Raw genomic sequence first — 20,191 nt, 5'->3', positions numbered from 1 at the left:
TTTCTTAATACAAAACTGCTTTTCTAAAATGTCTTTAAAATTTGCCAAGATGGATTTGATGCCCATCAAACAAGCGACCTCTGCGGCCTGCAGTGGAAGTAGGACAGTTTGGGATGTGAATGTTTTCAACTCCATTGTCGGTTTAAGATTGGTTTTTACACTGCAGGTATTGGAGTCAACCAGATGAATGAGAAGCTGTACTGGGACGGAAACTAACCCGCCACATTCGTGATTGCTCTGGATGCTTCTTTGTGAGTGTTTTCAGTCTGCAGTGCTAATGCACTTAGCTGCTTGGTCAGTCTTTTCTCAGCCAGGTCTTTGTGTGTAGGGCTTCAAAAGATAAGCAAGCCTTATATAGATCATACAACATCTTCAAAATCGCTGCTGTTCAGACCAATAATTGTTAGAGCGAGTTTCTCTTTCATTTATTAGAGCTGGGGAAATACAAGGAGCATCACAATAATCAAATCCTTCACCTCGAAACACCTCAACAGTCTTTTGACATCTTGCAGCATTTGGTCAGAGCTCGATGTTCAGTTTTACATGGACATTCATTTCAAAATAAACTAGTTAGTGCTATCATGAACTATTAAAAACAGACCTTTAAACGTCTGCACTTTTTGGTATGAAAATGATCAGTGGTAACATATAGAGACTTTGAAACTTTGGATCTAAATATTTTTAGAGACTGAGATCTTCTGAACAGCCTCTAACAAATAGAGCTACTTAAACTCTACACTTCCACTTTGGGTGCTACAGTGCCAACAGAAATGTTGGGAGCACCTTTCGCAGGTTAACATGGCTAAATGGAAAGACACTGATTTTGGTCCGTTCAGACATTTGAGCCTGTGGATTTGACACATTTTGCTTCCAAGTCCTGCACTCAGAGGAAAGACTTATAGCTATAGGAAGCAGAGCAAATCCTGCTGGAGACACAGCCCGGGGACTTAAGGACAGGTTTGCACCTTAAAGCTTGATGGTTTGATCCCTGTCTTTAATTTTTCACTGCTATGCCCAAAGGAAAGCCAAAATCTCAATGGATTAGAGCTCAAGTGTCTCTGTTTGAACAGAAGAAGGAATAAGAGGACTGCTTTGGCTTTTGGAGGTCCTGGGTTTTATGATCAGATCCTGCTGCGAAATTTGAAGACCCAGATCCAAAGGAAATATTCAGAAGCTTGAGGAAATAAGGTTCAACTGTCTGACAGAATAGCTTTATGCTACTATGAATACTTTTTCTGGAGGACAGCTTGGAACACTTGAGGCCGCAAATATTGTGCCAATGAAACTGGTGCTTAAAGTGATTAATGTTTCATTATTTTGTGTTGCTGTTCCTCACCCTCTTAGTTATGAGCATTTACACACCCACACACACTCACACACAATGTTTGATTTTAAAAATAATTAAGCAGCGATTGCAAAGGGCTTGTAGGCAATCCTCACTCTGGAAAAGTGTGAGTGGGTCATTAAAATCGGTGCTCCGGCCTACAGAGCCGGTGCTTAGAGTGAATTCTACCACTTAAATACCTGCAGGCCTATTCAATTAATATAAATCACATTAGTCATAAGTTTTACAACATAATTATAACAATTTAAAGCATGACCAGCAGTGGACCTCCAAAATGCCTCAGGTATGGATTGATATACATTAATATACACAGACACACGCGCACACGTACACACACACACACACCTATATGCATGAATGCATGCATGGATGCACATATAAATTTCATGTATATGCGTGCAGAAAATGCTATGGGTGTATGCACTCAGAATTGCTGCACAGTATGGCCCCACAATGCTTCACCAGATGAACAAATTCACCACAAGAAAGGTACAGTCACGCACAATGAATGCATACACAAAAAAGTCATGCAGAAATGCACACGCATACACACAAGTGCACAGCAAAACCCTTGTGGCCACATCGTCCTCTTTCCCTCCCTTCTTTTAAACTCAAACCAAAGCCATTTCCTACAACAGCTGAGGTTGCTGCGTAGCAACTGGTCTGACCGCCTTAGCAACAGCAACATAATCAGTCATTAGATCTCTTTATGGCGTCTAAATGAAACATTGCTTGTTTTATAGGTTGAGAGTTTGGTCTTATTTATTATTTTATATTTGCTCTTAAACACTGTGATCTTTCTTTTTTTTTCTTGTTTGTTTGCTTGTTTTTGTTTTTGGCTCTTTTTTTTTTTTTCGTGGAAAAAGTTACTTGTGGTGCTGCTTCAAAGAAATGTTCCAGAGTAGTATTTGACATGTTTGTGATTTTTAATCTTCGTGCAAACAATAATCATTAGACCTAAGAACAGTTTTTGCCCTCAGTGCACCTGGATACATGATATATTGACTTTTTTTTTTTTTTTTTTCACAATCTTTCCATTTGCAGGCAAATTCGGCCAGGTATGGTGATGCTGAATAAATTATACTTTCTGCAGCTGCGTTTTAATTTCACCTGGGTGCACGTGTATGTCCCCCAAGCCACCAAACCTCCTCCAACCTGGCTGGTGAAATGTAATCATACTCAGCTGCTCCATCGTGTAAATGTGTTAAATTTCTTAAGTCTAATGGTGTTCACTCTCAGCCAGATATCAAAAGATTGGTGGGAGCAAACGGCCCGTCTCTCCTCGCTGTGTTTAAGCTTAATAGTTGTTGCAGAGACAAAGCATTTGATACTGGACGAAGAAGTAAGAATGGAGTAACACCAAACCACAAGTGTTTCACACATACATGCCGCTCAGCTTCACTCTCCATGAGTAATTCTATGTTTTGCTTTAGAGGGAAATTGGTGCACTTTGGCCATAATTGTTTCAAAACTGCTAGCTAATTATGACCTTTTGAAAACAAAGTGTACAGATTGCATGTGACATTTTGCTGTGCCTGCAGAATATAAACTCCCCTTTCCAATGGCTGTAGCCCAGTAAAACCTAATAATGAAAACAGCCATGTTCCAGCTCTCAGTTTAACTGAAGTGGAAGGCTATTTTAACAGCTTTCTTGTCACTGACCTGCAACGCCAAAAACTAAGTGGCTCACGTTCAACACTCATAATTGTTGTTGTTGTTTTGGTTTTTTTGTGTGTGTATTGCTCATATTGTACCACACACTCTCATACACTGCATACACCATACCTGCTTAAAAAAAAAAAAAACAAAACAATATTTTCTATTGCATTCCATTGTGTAAAATGTAAGACTTAAGAATTGCATAATAAATCTTTCAACATGCAACGTTAAGTCCCCCTTTGTTTTACAGAGCAAAAGTGGAGACAAGCGATTGCACAAACATAAGATGTGGAAAATTATGGGGTACCACCCTGAATAATTTCACACTTGAAACATAAATCTCTCACGCAGAGAAAGAAGTGTCCATAATAGCCAAAATGACAAAGGCCAAAATGACAGATTCATCTTCAGTATGAGAGTTTACCATGACAGGGGCTGTCCCGCACAATCTGAGTTATGATCACAAACTCTCAAATGCACCGGCAGCAAGAATGACTGCTGGCTGTTAACTTCTCGTTGTCCCTTTTCTCACAGAAAACAAAGGAAATTCTGGTTTCTGGTGATGAGTGTTTTTGAGACGGTGAACAACAGAAAGTATAGTAAATGTTGTAATACAGATCACATTTATCAAACCACGATATATTCAGCAAGTGGGGGGGGGGGAGGGGGACTCCAGAGTGATTAATGAATTTGTGTATTTTAAAGTTGTGGAACCTTGGAAGACATAATTGGCACCATTGTGTTTTTCCAAATTGGCTTTATATAAATTGATTTCAAAAAGACGGGGTTGTGATTACACTGCTGATGTCAATTAAAAATTATACATTTTATCCCTCTCGCTCTCTCTCGATCCCTCACATCCACACAAACAGGAAAAAGGGAGAGCGAGAATGTTTATTGTGTGTGTGTGTGTGTGTGTTTTTTTAACCTGAAATTGTTCCAGCCTACTGCCTGTCACAGTGCATGGATTTCAATGGAGCATATTCAACCATGTTCTCTCCATCTGTCATGATGATTTGAAGAGAAAAGCATGTTCTTACAACTATAACTCTACTTAAAGCAAGTAGTGTGTCACAACTGTGTGTACTTTTCATCCATTCATTCATCTTCTGCCACTTATCCCTTTCCTGGTCGCAGGGGGTGCTGGACCCGATCCCAGTTCCCATTGAGAGCGGGGGCCACCCTGGACAGGTCGGCAGTCCACCTCTGTTCTTATATGTGCATATTTGTATATGCAGATTCCCTTTGGAATAATCCTCTGCTACCATCTAGTGGAAGAAATAGGAAGAAAAAAAATAATCTGACAATACATAATGAAACGGCCGTCATTTTGCTTGCAGCAGTTTCGCTCAGTGATCTCAAATATTTTGGTAATTATGAAACATAATGTTTCTACTAAAACCGATGATGGCTGCTCTGTTCCACCATTGGTGGACCAGCATGCACAATATCAGCAGCAGCTAAATGCAATTCAGCCGTTATCATTTAACTGCTCCAACAGTGATTTCCAGAAAATGCAGCTGGCATGAGTTTGAGGAAAAACAATGACAATAACGACTTTTTCTCTTTTTCACTTAATTTACTGCTGCTGCCATCAGAGCTGAGGTGTGTGTGGGAAAATACCTGTAAGCTTAAGTCCCTGCTGAAACCTTCATTATTTGGTATTACTTTAGGTGTAGAAAGGACAGCCCACATGATATTTTTTTTTTGCTGGATCTGTACAAAAGCCCAACTGGATTTTTAATTTTTGGACAAATGGAAAAAAAAATAAAAATTAAAGTGTTTTCAGCCTTTCTCCTGTGTGACTGTTGGCTGGAGCATCTAATTTAACAGACAGACGTAAAAGCATACAATCACACCACATCATTTATGGCTGCCCATTCAGCGACCTTTTTGAAAATGAAATTTCTCACCATTTTAAAACCACATTGCACCTCTTGCCCTTTTTCGCTGTTGCTCCCCTCTGACCTTATTAATAGTTTCAGCTCTTGCACATTTGTTCCTTTGCTTCAGTGTTCGAATTGGTCTCGTGTTTATTTCCAGGTTGCATTAAAAGGTCTTCAGGAGTCTCATATTTGCACTTTAGAAATCTGCAGATAGAGTTTTTCCAAGCAGCTCAGACACTTTGACACTCAGGAGAGTTTGGTCTGCCGTCTCCTGACAGTAAAATAAAACACAGTGGTTAAAACCATAGAACTGGAAATCAGCCATAGACAATACTCTGCTCACAGCTAGGCCAAATCACCAACGTGAGATGAAATGACCGTTACAGTGGTAGAAAGTTCATGATGTCCTAAACAGCCCCCCAGTCCAATTTTGACCAACTAGAGATTTGGTTTTGTTTTCACACTAACTGGAATTTTTAATAATGTGTTTGTTCCTGGTACCTTGTTTTGTTTTTTGTTTGTTTGTTGTTTTTTTTTACATTTTTTTTTTTGTGTTGTTTGTGTTTGGCCATCATCCATAATTTTTGTTTTTAACGTATTTTTACAAAGTTTAGCACATCGTACTGTACACATGAACCGTTCTCTCAGATAATTATTAAACATGAACAGATTATATCTTTGGCCGCAGTCAGCCAGCGATTGAGCTCCTGAATATCTGAGGTGGACTTGTGATATGTGATGTGGTCAGCAAAGCACTTACTTTTTCTACTTTTAGGTTTTATTCATTTAAAAGTCAATAAAAATGTTTTTACATAAGCTGATAGTTTCCTCTAGCTTTCATTTCAAGCCATAAACAGGACTCTGCACAATACAGGCTGAGCTGGGCAGACTGAAAGTGAAAAACCAAAACACAACGTAGTTCCTCTGCAGGATGTTACGGCTGGTGTGTGCTGTTTCTCTGATTCACCAGCAGATGACACTGCCCTCTACCGTGTGAGGCAGAGAAAGTGTCACAACATCTTCATCATTAGGAAAGGAAAAATTATTTGGTTTCCTACAGTTTCAGGTTCCTGTTAGAAGGCACGTTGATTCACTGCTAATAAAACATCCTGCTTTATTAGCACATTTGAACAGAACTGAATCGTCATGAATGTTATTAGTAACACCTGCCACTGCTGCTGCTTAAGTTTTAATACATAAATCAGATTATGAAACTAATTCCGCTGTGACACAAGGCCTGCTGTCATTGTACTTTATTTTAATTTAATTTAATTTAATTTTTTTTTTTTGGACTGTACCTCCTGCCAAAACAAATAAGTATGAAGCACTATTTTCATTCGCATTTTTAAAATGATAAAAAGTTCGCAGGAACAAATCACAATTGGTGTAATAAAAATGAAGAGCCATGAGGTGGCAGAGGTGGTGCGTCAGAGTTCCTGCAGCAAACTGCATGATGCCGCTTGGTCAGTGAAGAAGAGAAGATCCCCATTTAAATGTTCCTAAAGTGCTGCTGTCATAATGGTGATGACTCCTACAGTAGTATTACATTCGGTATTATCATCGTTGTTGCTCTTATTCTTACTTTTTCACAAACTAATTGCTCTCTAATTGCATCGTGCCTGAGCTGACTGATCACTTGGGGGGTTTGGGTTGGTGTCCCCCCCCCCCCCCTCCTCCTCTCCCCCCGTCCGACACCCGGACCGCTCCAAATTTGTCCAGCAGCTTCGCGGCCTCTGATTGGTCGGCTCTCTGATTGGCCTGAGCTCTGATTGGTCCAAAGTTGTGCGCTGAGGCGGTCGATCGACGCAGTTTGTTTTCTCGCCTGCGGCAGAAGTTTTGGACGCTGAAGCGCCGCCGGAGGCAACGTGGGCAAAGTGTTTAGGGTTTCACTTTAATCACCCAGAGAGATACGGCCGCTGGCAGGGAATGTAGATGCTGTTTTGTTTTTATTTTTTGTGTACATTTTTTGAATTCGTCTTTGCTTTCTGTTGCCGGTCCTCCAGCTGCTCTCCCTCCGAGCGCTTCACATGCGGACTGTCATTCAGAAATACTCCAGCCTGCATTTTCACTCTTCACGTGTCTGACCTTAAACTGTTTATCTTTATTGTGTTTTATTTTTTTTATTTTTTTTTATATAATTTCATACCTGCCGTTCTGACTTACAGCAAAAAAAAATTTTTTTTGCACTTTTCTCCAAGTTGTTCGGTTTCAGACGCGTCTCCACGTTTGTGTGTTGAATCGCGGACTAAGTCAGTGAAGTCACAGAGGAAGACGTGAATTCGTGTTTTTGTGGGATAAATTCGTGTTAAAGGTCCAGTTTACAGGCTGAAGACATCACTGTTACAGTAAGTGGGCTTTATTCATTATAATGCTTACATGACCACACGCTCTGCAGATGCAGATTTGTTGAAAGTCCACAGTGAACCTCTATTTGTCTCTTCATCTATTTTCCATCCATTCCTATCATATATTTCCTTTGTGCCTTCTGAGTTTTATTTTACTGTGATAATGTGTTGAAGCTTACATTTGTGCCATGTCTCTATGATTTTCATCAGCAGCTATGAATCTACAGAAATGTTGTTATATTAGGTTATAGCCTGTTATGTTACAACACTCACTGGTTTAAGAGATAGGAGCTGGTCATAACCACAGACATCACAAACAAACATAAACTATGTGGGCTATTATGCCAACATTAAGGTGTCTTTCTGGAGGGATGAATAGGAACAGGATTTATAAATACTGAGTGTAATAATTGTTGCGTTGTGATCCTGATGCAGTTAGAGGTAGCCCACTTTTAAAGACTTATTTTTTAATACCAGCCACTTGAGCTGGTCCGTATGAAGTCCAATGATAGAAACCAGTAATCAATTAAAATCAATCAGTTATCCAAGTCAGTAGGTAAACGTCGACTAAACCTGTTTGTCAAGGCTGAAAATCGCCTCTTGACTGCCACAACTTCATTATCCGGTACTTTAAAGTGTGTGGCTGAGTCTGCTGAGCTGAGATGCTGAGGTTGACAGATACTGATCAAAGTTGCAGCAAGTGAAGTACTGAAACGGGATCTCCTAAGGTTCAGGGAAGAATTTATGTGGTGGAAAGATTAAAACCAATGTAAGGAGAGACGTATGGACAGGTGGACAAAATAAATCTGTAAGGGAAATAGTTTGACTCGCAGAAAATCTCTGCTGCTCTTCAACAGAGTTTGAACAGCATCCACACTTAGCTCTGGCTCCCTCGGGCGTCTGTTGATCAGGAAAATACAAACAAATTAGAGATTAGAATCAAACTATTTTAAATAGTATTTGTTTGCGTTCAGTTCATCTTCAACATTTTTTGCTCACGTGAACGTTTAGCGAAGACGTTTGTGAGGGTGGGGGTTATTTCCTACTTACCATGTAGGCACATATATTTTTATATGTCACATTTTTTCTCTGCTTGGCCTGAAGGCAGGTTTTTCCATATTCACCAGCTATCATCCAGTTGGTAGGGAACTGATTTCATTGCAGCAGCAGCTATTAAGGCAGTAAGTAATGAAGTGATCCACCAGATGATTTAATGAACTTCACTGCTGGCTTTATATATCATCAAACATTAAAAATACTTATTTTTGATAAGAAATAATCACTCAGCAATTCCACAACGTCAACATTTCTCCTGGTTAATAAGGAACTTAATATCTGTATATTTGTTTTGGGGTTTTTTGTTTTAATTCTTATTTTTAATTGTCTTTCAGATTCTAAGAGGCTGGGCGTCTGTTTTTTCCTGAAAAGAGACCAGAATGGAGTTTTTTTGGGTCTGTCTGTTACTGGATATGGTCCTGATGTCCACTGCTGCCAGGGGTGAGTAACATCAGAACTGATATCAGCAGAGCGTCAGAGAATGACAGTCACCAGAGTCATCAGTAAAGTTATGGCAGCAGGATATAATGAATCACCGCAGCTGAAGTCCGCCAGAGATTCTTTTGACGTGGGGTAATTTATTGTAGTGACATTTTCTGTTTAGCCTTGCCCTGCTGCTGTCACATTGTTGTTCCAAATACAGGAGCTTTTTTGTTTGTTTTTTTTTTTCCAGAGGAAATGTCACATGTGTGAAATTTGGTGGTTTGGTTGCTGTGACTGTCTGTGACTGAAGAAGCAGCTGTGTCATTAATGTAAATACCGTGATGGGAGGAACTATAGCAGTTGAAGGAGAAATCCTCTCCTAACAGTTTTTTCAGGAACCACTTAAGTTTTTTGCTTTGAAAAACTTTGGGACTTTCTGTTATTGGGACATTCAGTACATATTTACTCAGATTTTGAAATATCTGTCACTAATCCTCGACGTAACTTCACATTATGGATGTTTTTGCCTTTGGGATAGCTGTTGAACTTTGACTGACTTGTTATTCAATTACTGTCAAGTGGCCTTGACTTTTAAATGGCCAGTGTGATGTTTTGGTTTGTTTAGTTTTTTTTCTTTTGCTGTGTTGGTTGTGGAGTAAAATGTAGTATTGCAACTGAAAGTATCAAATGAAAACCCTCACAGCGACTTCCGTACCCTCAGCAATCAACACTGGTACACATAATGAGATCGAACAACACCAGCTGCATAAACTGTACATAGATGAGAATGATCCTCAGCCCGCAGGCATCATGGGCAGACGGTCACAGAATTGGCGCCCATTCCTAAGATCACACCAATGATGGGTTTTCAGCGGGAACAAAGCAGCATTCAGCGGGGCGAGGCCAACCAGCGTGCAGACACGGGGCTGAAAGTAAACACAGGGTCATAGACCGCAAAGCGATGAGATTAGATTAGCCTATTAGGGATGTTTGCTGTGCAATGCCACAGCATTTCCTCCCCTCACCGCCTGCAGCCTGTCAGTGGAACCAGGGCAAGCAGCAAAGAGAGCTGGAAGGGAGGGGAGGGGTGAAATTATGGCATCTTAATGATGAATGGCAAAGGAGGAAAAGGAAAAAGGAGCCACAAGGAAGGAGTGGGGAAGGGAAGGAAAAATAGGCAGGGAAAGGAAAATATTTAAAAAAAAAAAAAGGGGGTGTGAGAAAAAGGGCAGGAGAGCACAAAGAGGACAGTACAGGAACAAAAAGCCATCATGCCCCCGTTAGGAACTGAAGCACGTATGTTTGTTTCTGCATTTGCCTCCAGTACGTTGTGTAGAGCAGAAAGTACGGCTTCAGGATTTTTTACATTGTTAATGTTTGTTTTAATTTTGTGTCTGATCAAGCAGCAGATAAGAAAATGTCACCATAGTTGTGTGTGTGTGTGTGTGTGTGTGTGTGTGTGTGTGTGTGTGTGTGTGTGTGTGTATTCATGGTTTTGATGGTCTTGTCTGTGGTTCATACCATGTAATTGTGAACTTGTGATTTTGAGTAATGCAGCCTGTCATCTGTTCCCTGTTTCTTCTTTAGCATTCATTAGTTTCACTAAAGTATTAATCTGAGGAATTATCTGAAAAATGGATGATAAGAATACCAGAAAGAACAATTTTCCAAAAAAATCTTACCAGACTAGCAAATGGACTCAACTGAAATCAGCAACATTTGCTAGTCTAGCAACAATTGCTCACATAAAACAGTAGAAGTCAGAGCGATCAGAGGTGCCAAGATAAACCAAACTAAATCACATCTTAACTGCTACAGTCAAGATGTGACTTTCTTAAGTATGTTGTTGCCAGTGTCAGTGCCAGAGAGTCCATGTTCACTGACTTCCACAGAACAATTTCCACAAAGACATGCAAATTGCTTAGATACTTTTCAGAAATGTTTTTGCTAATTCTGGGGCATTTTTTAGCCAGATCACAGCAGAACAGTTTGATAATCAACAAGAATCAAACTCTGCCACTGAGCAGCTTTATTATTTAAGTAATTACAGGCTTTCTTCGGTGGCACCTGAACAATATACGTTGATTAAAAGAACAACAACAGAAGTTTGGTTCAGCAAAATGTATAATCCAATAGATGCCATGAAGATCAGAAAGACTGAAACAGCTTCAGTATAACATAAAGCCACAGCCCAAATGAAGGTAGGTCTGGATAACTGCCTCAGTCTCCCCGCTTAATGTGGGCCAAGTGTAAATACACAGAAAAGAAAAACCTAAAATATTTTTATTATTCATATACATTTCTTTAGAGTTAGGAGTTCAACCACTTCCTGTAATTATGCTGCCGCTGAACAACAAAAAATCTTATTTATTTGGTGTATTGCCGTAAATGGGCAGTGAAAAGTAAAAGGAATTTCAAATGTTTAAGTATAAAATTCTATGAATAGATCGACATATTTCATGTCTGGGTTGGTGCATTTATTCTCCACTGTGCTCTGCAGAGAAATATTTGTATTAGTGACTTGGGTCATTGCTGAGATATCCCAGATAAGTGTGCACATTGGACAGGGGCTGCAGTAGGCCACTGCAAACCACAGTAAAATAAAAAAAAAAAATAAATAAACTGTTCAGTGTTGTGGTCTGTCTGTGCAAGCCCCTTCTCCACAACAACATTCAGAAACAGAGAAATGTAAGGCAGCCATTGTATAAATCCAGGAAGTTAAGTTAAAGCACTGCAAAGTAGAGGACTGCTTGTTTCCATGAAATGGCAGCAGCACAGCACGTGAATTACTAGACACCCGAAAAGGCCAGACAGTTTATATGATTGTTACTGGAAGCTTTCCCTGGGAGTCCTCGGCCTTGAGCATCAGATGGCATTGAAGTCGGTTTTCCACTGTTAGAGCCGATTGGAAGCAGAGATGTTGGAAGCGCTGGACTGCTGCATCGAAGGGATGAGCAGAGGACTAAAGAGACAGGAGAGAAACAGTACAGAGAGAGATGAGAGTAAAGGGTGTAGTCATGAGAAGAGAAGAGGGCGCACACAGGACAGATAGAAAGATAGACACCCCCATACAAGTCCAGATACACACAGGAGAAGAGTTAGAGATGCAACATTTATGGCTTTATTAGAGCAGACGTCACATAAACGGCACTCCAGAGACTTACACAACCACATTGTTTGTACTGGCTTCTGGACTGTTTTTAAGTGTGTGTGTGTGTGTGTGAGCATGAGACTGAGCAGCTGAGAGATTAGCAATCTTGCCTTTGGTTGGACAGCACTGAGCATGAACACTGGGGTCAAAGCCCCGTAGTTGGCCAGTGCATGCTGGACTACCTGCTGCTCGGCACAGAGCTTGGTTCAAGTGTGTAGAATTTCACTGTGATCCATCATAACATCCTTTTTACGCTGTTGGAATAGTTTGACGTTACAGTCGATCTCCATTATTCTTAAACGCTTTCTTCCCAAGATGTGGATGATAAAATCAGTAGAACTTTAACATCTGGTCATTAAATAGAAAAATAAAACCAGGATACAGTTCAGCTTTGAGTCCACGGTGTGTAACAGGTGTTTGTTTACATGTGTTTGTTACTGGTTGCATTCACGTCCTCCATCACTGGCTCACATAACTTAACCTCTCCTATAATAAACAGATATAATAATATAATAAACAATAAACGGACAGCCATCTTGGCAAAAAATAGAATTGATGTCTTTCCCAAAATGTTATTTATTCATTGATTTAACAAATGCTATGAAATTTTAAAATCCACAGCTATTAATCCTGATGAATTATTTGATAATTGCGTGTGTGTGTTCGTACATGCCTTCGCGCACACTCTCCTATTGAAATGAATAGGAAAGCAGTGTTTCCTCCACATTCATTTAGGAGCAGCGTGCCCCAGCTAACGTTACGTCACGTACCGGTAGCTTAAATTAATTGGACCCGGTGCCAACTCAGTGACGCTAACGTGAGTAAACTAATTGATGGCATTAAGCTAATATCTACACATCATGATGTATTAACTGCGGACTGCATTTTAAGATGAGCTTGTTCAAATATTTCTCTCAGAAGAGAAAGACAATTGATGAGTATGATGTTAGTGAGGTATCATTAGCCTTTTACTGACTCATAAATGATGATGGTTGTGTAAAAAATTGTATTTTAATGATCACACTTGTAATCAGATGTGATGTGAGTATAAGTTATCTAACGTTACTCAAATTTTTAATGTAATCCAATTAGACATTAACATTAGACAGGGAGGAGTAGTGGAACAAAGTGGTGGTGCTAACCCATCTAGCTGTTAAAGAGATTATCATTTATTATTTTTATTTATTTAATTTTCTTTCTAGTTTTCTTTCTCTCTTTTACTTTTTACATTCATTCATTGTACTTGGCTGAGATGTACAGGTTGTAGTGGTTGTAAGGGAAAAAGGCATTTTTAACTGGCCAGCCAATATATAGGTTGCAAAAGTTAAATTTGTAGTCAAGTATCATTTGTTTATGCTGCTGCGTGCCCCAGCTGCTGAAAAGAAATCCTAGAGGAAACACTGGAAAGTGTGTCTAAACTTTTGACTTGTACTGTATATTAGTTGGGCACGTGCTGTGAAATGCCACGTGTATGTCAGATGGTTATCAGCATGTCAGCTGATATTTATATAGGCCATCTGTGAAGCTTAAAGCAGGAAACAGCTGGAGGTGGGTGGAGAGATAATACTAATGAAACTGTTAAAGTTACTACAGCAGAAATTTACATTTTCCTTTTCTTATATCTGTGTTTTTAACTGACCTACAGCCTGCTCACACATCTCATGTGTGACTGTTCTGGCCTTGAGGTATAAAGGATAGGCCCAGAAAGGAATGAAGAGTTGATTGTGTGCTTGGTTTCCTGATGCATTGCTCCGTCTAAAGAATTTAATGTTTTCCGGGTGATCACGTCCTATAGACCAGTCATTATCAGGAGGAAGCAGGAAGGACAGCTAAAGAGATTTCATTTGTTGGCATAGCAAGTGTAAAGATTAATACACAGAAAAGCATCTTAGTGACATTAAAGCTGCCAAAATAAAGGTGCATAAAGAGAGCTGAGAGAGAGAAGGCAGCATCATCATGGTAGTCAAAAACAGTGAGAGTGTAGCTCATACAGATGCTGGAAATATATAAAACAAGAAGACACTACCACATATAAGCACACACACAGCCCATTATAACTTAACAACCCTCTGTTTCATGCAATCATTACTGAGGAATGTAAGTCACAAGCAAATAACAGTGACATATAGGAGAGAGTTGTGCTTTTTGCAAAGAGGTGAACAGATAGATAACAGCTTTACAGAAGGTAAAATTAAAATATAACAGACAGAACGGCTACAAACAAGTCACAAATTCTCAAAATCCAGGTGAGGTATACAAGTATCTTGTTTTGTCCAACCACCAGTTCAAAGTACTAAGATATTCACTTTACAATCTATACGCATAGTAAACAAGGAAAACCAGAAAACATCCTGAACCCTAACACTTCCTTTTTTTCCTCAGAAAAATCTTTCTGATTGATTTTCTGAGAAGTTACTGAACTAACAGCTGCAGTTCTGCCTCAAATTTTAAGTATCTGATGCAATTAACCAATGTTTTTTTTTTTTTTTAGTGAAATTGAATTTTCTGTTAATTTGTTGCTTTTCTCTCTCTTTCTTCACATAATTGTAAACTTGAAAGCTTTGGATTTGAGGCTGTGGCTTGGATGTAATTTTAAGACATCAGTATGGAAAATGTTGCTGTTTTAAAGGAAAGTAAGCCCCTTCGCTGATAATAGTAATAATAAAAGTTATTTTGGTTATAATGGTCGTGGTCTCTCCACATTAAGAAGAAGAAGAAGGGAGATGGAGGAGGAGGAAAGCATCTTGATTCCTCTTTTGGTGAACAACTGCATACTACAGACAGCTGCTTCAAACAGACACACTCATATATTCACATCAATAAATTTCCTCCACGCTGCTCCTGTTGTTGAAGCATGTGATGTGTCTTAAGTCACAGCTAACTATCGTAAATACCATTTGACATGCTGATAACCATTATACGGCCTGATGCTGTTGGTGCATCTGGCTCCCAGCTTCAGTGTTTGTAGTACAATCTGGATCAAGCTTGCAATTACCTGGTGAATCCTCATCCTTTTCCATTTTTCCCTTCTCCCTGCAGTAACTGACTCATGAAATAATGTCACTCGCTTAAAACAAAATTAGAAAAGCCTTTTAATCTGTTCAAAGTCCATTAATCTCAGATCCCTGGAAGTGAAACAAACTTTTAATGTGTGTTTGCTTATTATGATGATTAGTAGACAAATGGTGCCTTCAGAGAGCACAAATTATCACTTAATTTGAATAAATACGTAATTATCACTTAGATTTTTATTTTCTAGTATTTAAAACTTTACCGGAAGTTTGAAAGGGAGGTTTGCAGACAAGAGACAGGATGTATCATATCTCCTCCATACTGTCTGGAGAAAGAATCCCAAACTGTTTTACTTCCCAGGCTCTTCATTACCTGACAGTGATCATTATCTGCATTGTCTGCCCCATAAAACTGAACCAGCACTGACACGAACGCACTTCCAGGGACCCCACTTTTGGAGCCTCTGTTGTTTTACAGGGCCTGTTAATGTTAAAGGCTATTAGCCCACATTTAGATAAAGTCAATGTTTGCTTTGACATTGTTAATGGTGGGGCAGTAATGGGGTTGTCTGGATGTTCTCTGTGGGGGTTGACGGCGTGTCTCGGTGATGTGAAGACGTTATGCATGTTTGTGGAAGGGGGAAGGGGGGCAAAGAAACAGAGGGGTGATAAGGTAAGAAAAGAAGGCATTTCGGAGAGAAATTACGAAAGAGAGGGAGAATGTCGTAATGTTGTATGTCGAAAATTTCTGCAGACAGAGTGCATTATCTCATAATTACAGGGTGCATGTAACCTATTGCATGGAAGAGGGTGGAAAAGCACAGTCGGAGTATAAATATCATAGAAATATTCCTTATTCATTAATTTCTTTTGTTTTGTCTCCCAAATTTGAGAATCATTTCACACCCATACACACATTTCTCCTCGCTGAGGAGAGTACTTTGGCTTTTGCGAATTTTGCTGTTATCAAAAGCCTTTTTTATTTTGAATGTGATTGCGTACATGAGTTCTTTCTTTCAGTACAGACAGGGCAGCATTGTGTGGGTTGTGGCGCCACAGTGCTGTATTGTGGTCTCAGTGGGGTTGGGGTATGTTTGGTCAGTGCTACAACACTGCAGGTCAAAGGGCAGTCAGTGAATCAGGGAGGGCTCAGGGACAGCGTGCGTGTGTGTGTGTGTGTGTGTGTGTGTGTGTGTGTGTGTGTGTGTGTGTGTGTGTGTGTGTGTGTGTGCGTGTGCGTGTGTGTGTGTGTGTAAGGTAGGGTCAGAGAAAGCACATGCCAGCACCAGAGGAGGCTCCAATAACACACCAGGACCACCACAGGACAACACACAACCTGATTTCCTCAATCTCCTCTTTGTCTCAGTTCAGTGACTTCATTTGCATGTATATCAGAAAGTTTTCTCCCAATTATTGCATCCTAACTGTTAAGAAGATAAAGACTTAAGTATATATAACAATCCCATTTCCCCCCTTAACCTGGGTGCTATCTAACCAAGCAGATGGTTCCTATTACCAGAATTTGAAATTTCATACAAATAGCAGATAGTTTTGGGTAATTTACAGTGATTGAAGTTGATAGCTTTCATCGCCGCTTTCCAAGAGAAACAGAAGGATGGAAATGTCTTCAGGAAGGTCTGTGAGTGTCAGTCTGTTGTCTGTACCGCCTGTAGATCTCATCCTCTGTGTGATCTGTCTGTTCTCTTTGTCACGCTCTATCTCGCTCTGTGACATTTTAATTCCTCTGCCACTTTCTTTGTCTCCGCTGGTTTCTATCTCTCTCTTGTCTATCCTTCAACCAGGCTCTTTCCAACCCCTTTTTAATCCCCATCTACCACACACACACACACACACACACACACAGACAAACACACAGACACACACACACAATCTCCAGCTGTTATTCCTGATGGCGTTACAAATGAGATGTTGAAAGGTGATAGCTGGGACAGAAGACACAGACTCCTGTTTTCTTTGGGCTTCAGTCTGTCAGATTGAGTCTCAGAGTGGGAGGAGGGTGTCACACTTTGGGCAGCTCTGTGTGTGTGTGTGTGTTATTGACTAACCGCAAAAACACAAGACTCTTAAACCTGAAAATATCACAGTTGTGATTGACATGTTAAGGACAGTGAGCCACGCTCTCTTCTCATTGGTTGTTTAAGATGACCTTCAACCCCAGGAAGTGAGGCTGATCAGGGGCAAGATGTTAAGGCCAACAGCTTTAGGAAATCCTTTTTTTAAGCTCTTACTTTAGCTTTTGCCTGTGCTTGTTCTCTTGACCTCTTATTTATCTAATTTTAAACTAACGTGCACGCTTAACCTGAAATCATGAAAATACATCATATGCTTTACACCATGTGTCACATGTCAGACTGGAGTGCATCACACAACATGACATACAATTATATCAGATATTTTCACAATGACATGTCTTTCCTGTTTACCTGTCCTTTGTCTACTGAAGGGGAAAACAGACGAAAAATCGCAGACTTTCTTTCGACCATCACAGTGGGGGTAGAAACTGTTTTCAGCTGGTTGTCCTTGTTGCGGCACGTCTTGCGCGAAGGCAGAAAACACTGAAACTAAAACTTCCCGCAAAGTTGAGAACCACCACACATGAGGAGACAAACCTATTTGCCCCCCCCCCCCCCCCCACCAGTGCCAGCTGTCAATGTGGAATCCATACTGCAGTGGGAATGTGAGAGGAGTGTGAGAGACGTGGGGGTGGGCTCAGGGAGATGGGAACTCTGGTGGGGGTAAAAACACTCATGTGGACAAAGAAATAAATCTTCATCATCTGCTGGTTTTTTTTCCTATTTATTTTCCTGATCAAAATTAATATGATATTAGTTTAAAGAAGGTTTCATTAATGTGCTTTGGCATTTTATTATTCATCGTCTTATTATTATTTTATTCTTCAGTGTACAGTACCAATCAAAAGTTTGAACACCTTCCTATTAATTTGAATGGGAAATATTATAGTACAGTATATTTTGTGGCAGTACTCTGAAGTGTTTCTGTGGTCTATGATGGACTGTACTACTATCTGTCTGTATGAGTTGTGGATTTCGACTTTCTGGTCTTTTGACTTTCTACAGAAAGAGTCATTTTAGATTAAAGTAAAATCAAAGCTTTTTTTTTTTTTTTTTGCACTTTTGTACATCCAACATCTATTGCAGGTCTGTCTATCCTGGGATGAAAGATCCCTTCTGTGGCACTTCTGTGTCCCTCTTTGCCCTTTAAAGGGCTGATTTTGGGAGTACTTCTTCTTCCAAATCAACAATCCAAGGACAGAGAGTGTTGTATGATTAGGAGGCTGGGAGAGTTGTTTTTTTTTTTTTTTTTTTTAAGAGTTGGCTTGATTTTGAAATTCTTTTAATGCGAAAAAAATGTGTACAATGAGCTAGAACTATAGCTCACTGACAAGAGCTATAAGCCAAGATATCCCTGAGACTGAGACACTGCGCCGATACAGCGTGGTACAAGTATTTCAGGACTTTATTTGCAGCCAAAATAGACAGTATGTCTTGTACTGATTATTGTTAATAATTAGAAACACAGCAGAATAGCATCAGTGGAGCTTCTTGCAAAGAAACTGGCAAAATATGGCCTGGATCTGTAAAAAATTACAAAAGCAATTACAAACCAGATATTGGTTACAGCTGCAGTGAAATAACCCGGGACATTAATCCCCTGCCAGCAACCGCACAGTGCTGACATCTAGCTGAAAAGCCCGCTGACCAGTTAGCTGTGTTAATTATTTCCCACTACACGGCCCTTCATCACACCGGTCAGCTCAGCGTACGAATTATCCGGAGGTAATCCCTCCGTTGTGCTGGCACCATTATCACACCGGGACACAACAGGCCTATTCTTCCGCATGTAATTAACAAAGGCACTTATAGGCCTCTTTCTGGGATTTAGTTGTTGTGTTGGCAGGGCGTTAGGAGTGGCAATGAGACATTGTGGAAAAGGGGAGAGGAAAGCTCTCAGATCAGTGGTGCAGTGGAGGTTTAGGACTTAAGGTGTGCAGATTTAACCGCACTGGATTGCATGTGGTAAGTGCTAGTTGAGAGAAGAAGGTTGTTTTACTGCGGCAACAGTGTGCAGGTCTCAGCAACCTAAGCTCTTATATGTTCAATTCTGAAGTTTGTGCCACCATTTCAGTGTTGCTGCCTTGTGACCGTGACCCTAACCCCTGAGCTGTAAGACCTCATCACTACACTATATTGACAACCAGGAACTAATTCTTAATTGCCGCAGAAACAAAAATAAAGCTGTCTGAAAGGACCCGTTCAGCATGAGCTGTTTGGTCTGATACTTTAAGCTCCTACACGCCCACGGCTAATCTGCGGAGGTGTTTTCACTTGATATCCTTTATCAGACCTTTTCTCAAGACTATGTAGGTGATGCCATACAAGTTCGCCCTGTTAGTTATGTTGTCATATTTTAAAATTTCTTACTGCCCCATCACCTCTTTCTGCCCATCATCACTTTAGGTGTGATGGACCAGAATGATTGTAAAAACTAACATGTACAGAATAAAGATTTCAATGAAAGACGACTACATGTCATTTAGCACTGTAACATTGCTGCTCTACCACGTCTGCTAATACTACAGCTTTTTCTTTGTAATTCCTTAGGATCTTAATGGACCTGAAGACCTGCTGGTCGCTATAGTGTTTTAAATCTATGTAACAGGTTTAGACCAAAAGAAAAGAGAACAGTAACGTAGCGTGTGGTTCTGCCTTTTGTGAGCGTTGTTTTGTTTTTAGTTCCCCCTGTAATTATGACATTCGCGCTCAGACATATACAGAAGAAGGACAGCAGAACATGAGGAAAGCCTGAGTGAGGCAGACGGAGACAGATTAGTCCACACTGACATCCACAAGTGACATGATGACTGATTCATTCCAGGTGGTATTAAGGAATCGTGTGAATCGTGCGTGTTTGGTGTTTCAGTCAACACTTCACAGACGACCTTCCTGGCTCTCCCCTGTGCGTCATGAGAAAGACTTTTTGAGCAAGGAGACAAACATGATCCAAACAATAAATAGGGAGGACTGTAGGAACTCTGAATTATCTATGCCGTGTCAAGCCAAGTCATGTTCAGATGCACATTCACAGGTAACAGGATCGATCCCAGCCGGGTCATGTTGGCCTCCTCCCCTAAACTCTGTCCTCAGCAGCTAAACTTATGTGCATTTTTAGCTGGAAAATAGAGAGAAAGCTCCAGTCCAAACGTTTCAAAAGACTGTTCAGCCCTCATTACTTAATAATTTTACTTGGCTTCTGAGCCTTTGACTTGTTGAATA

At 40.2% G+C, this 20,191-nt stretch overlaps 1 protein-coding gene across 1 annotated transcript in view; it reads left to right on the top strand.

Annotated features, from left to right (window-relative positions):
• The first annotated feature begins 6,740 nt into the window (after positions 1–6,740).
• fgfrl1a (fibroblast growth factor receptor like 1a) overlaps positions 6,741–20,191 on the top strand; it is a 58,973-nt gene continuing 45,522 nt past the window's right edge. Inside the window, exons 1-2 of the mRNA XM_029512334.1 lie at positions 6,741–7,235; positions 8,627–8,732. Of these exons, the coding sequence (XP_029368194.1) occupies positions 8,672–8,732 (61 nt within the window). The 5' untranslated portion in view covers positions 6,741–7,235; positions 8,627–8,671. The remainder of the gene's footprint in view (positions 7,236–8,626; positions 8,733–20,191) is intronic.

The sequence above is a fragment of the Echeneis naucrates genome, chromosome 10 (assembly GCF_900963305.1).
Source record: "Echeneis naucrates chromosome 10, fEcheNa1.1, whole genome shotgun sequence".
Classification (NCBI taxonomy): Eukaryota; Metazoa; Chordata; class Actinopteri; order Carangiformes; family Echeneidae; genus Echeneis; species Echeneis naucrates.
Note: the sequence above shows the minus strand (reverse complement) of the source record. Positions and strands in the feature narration are given on the sequence as shown.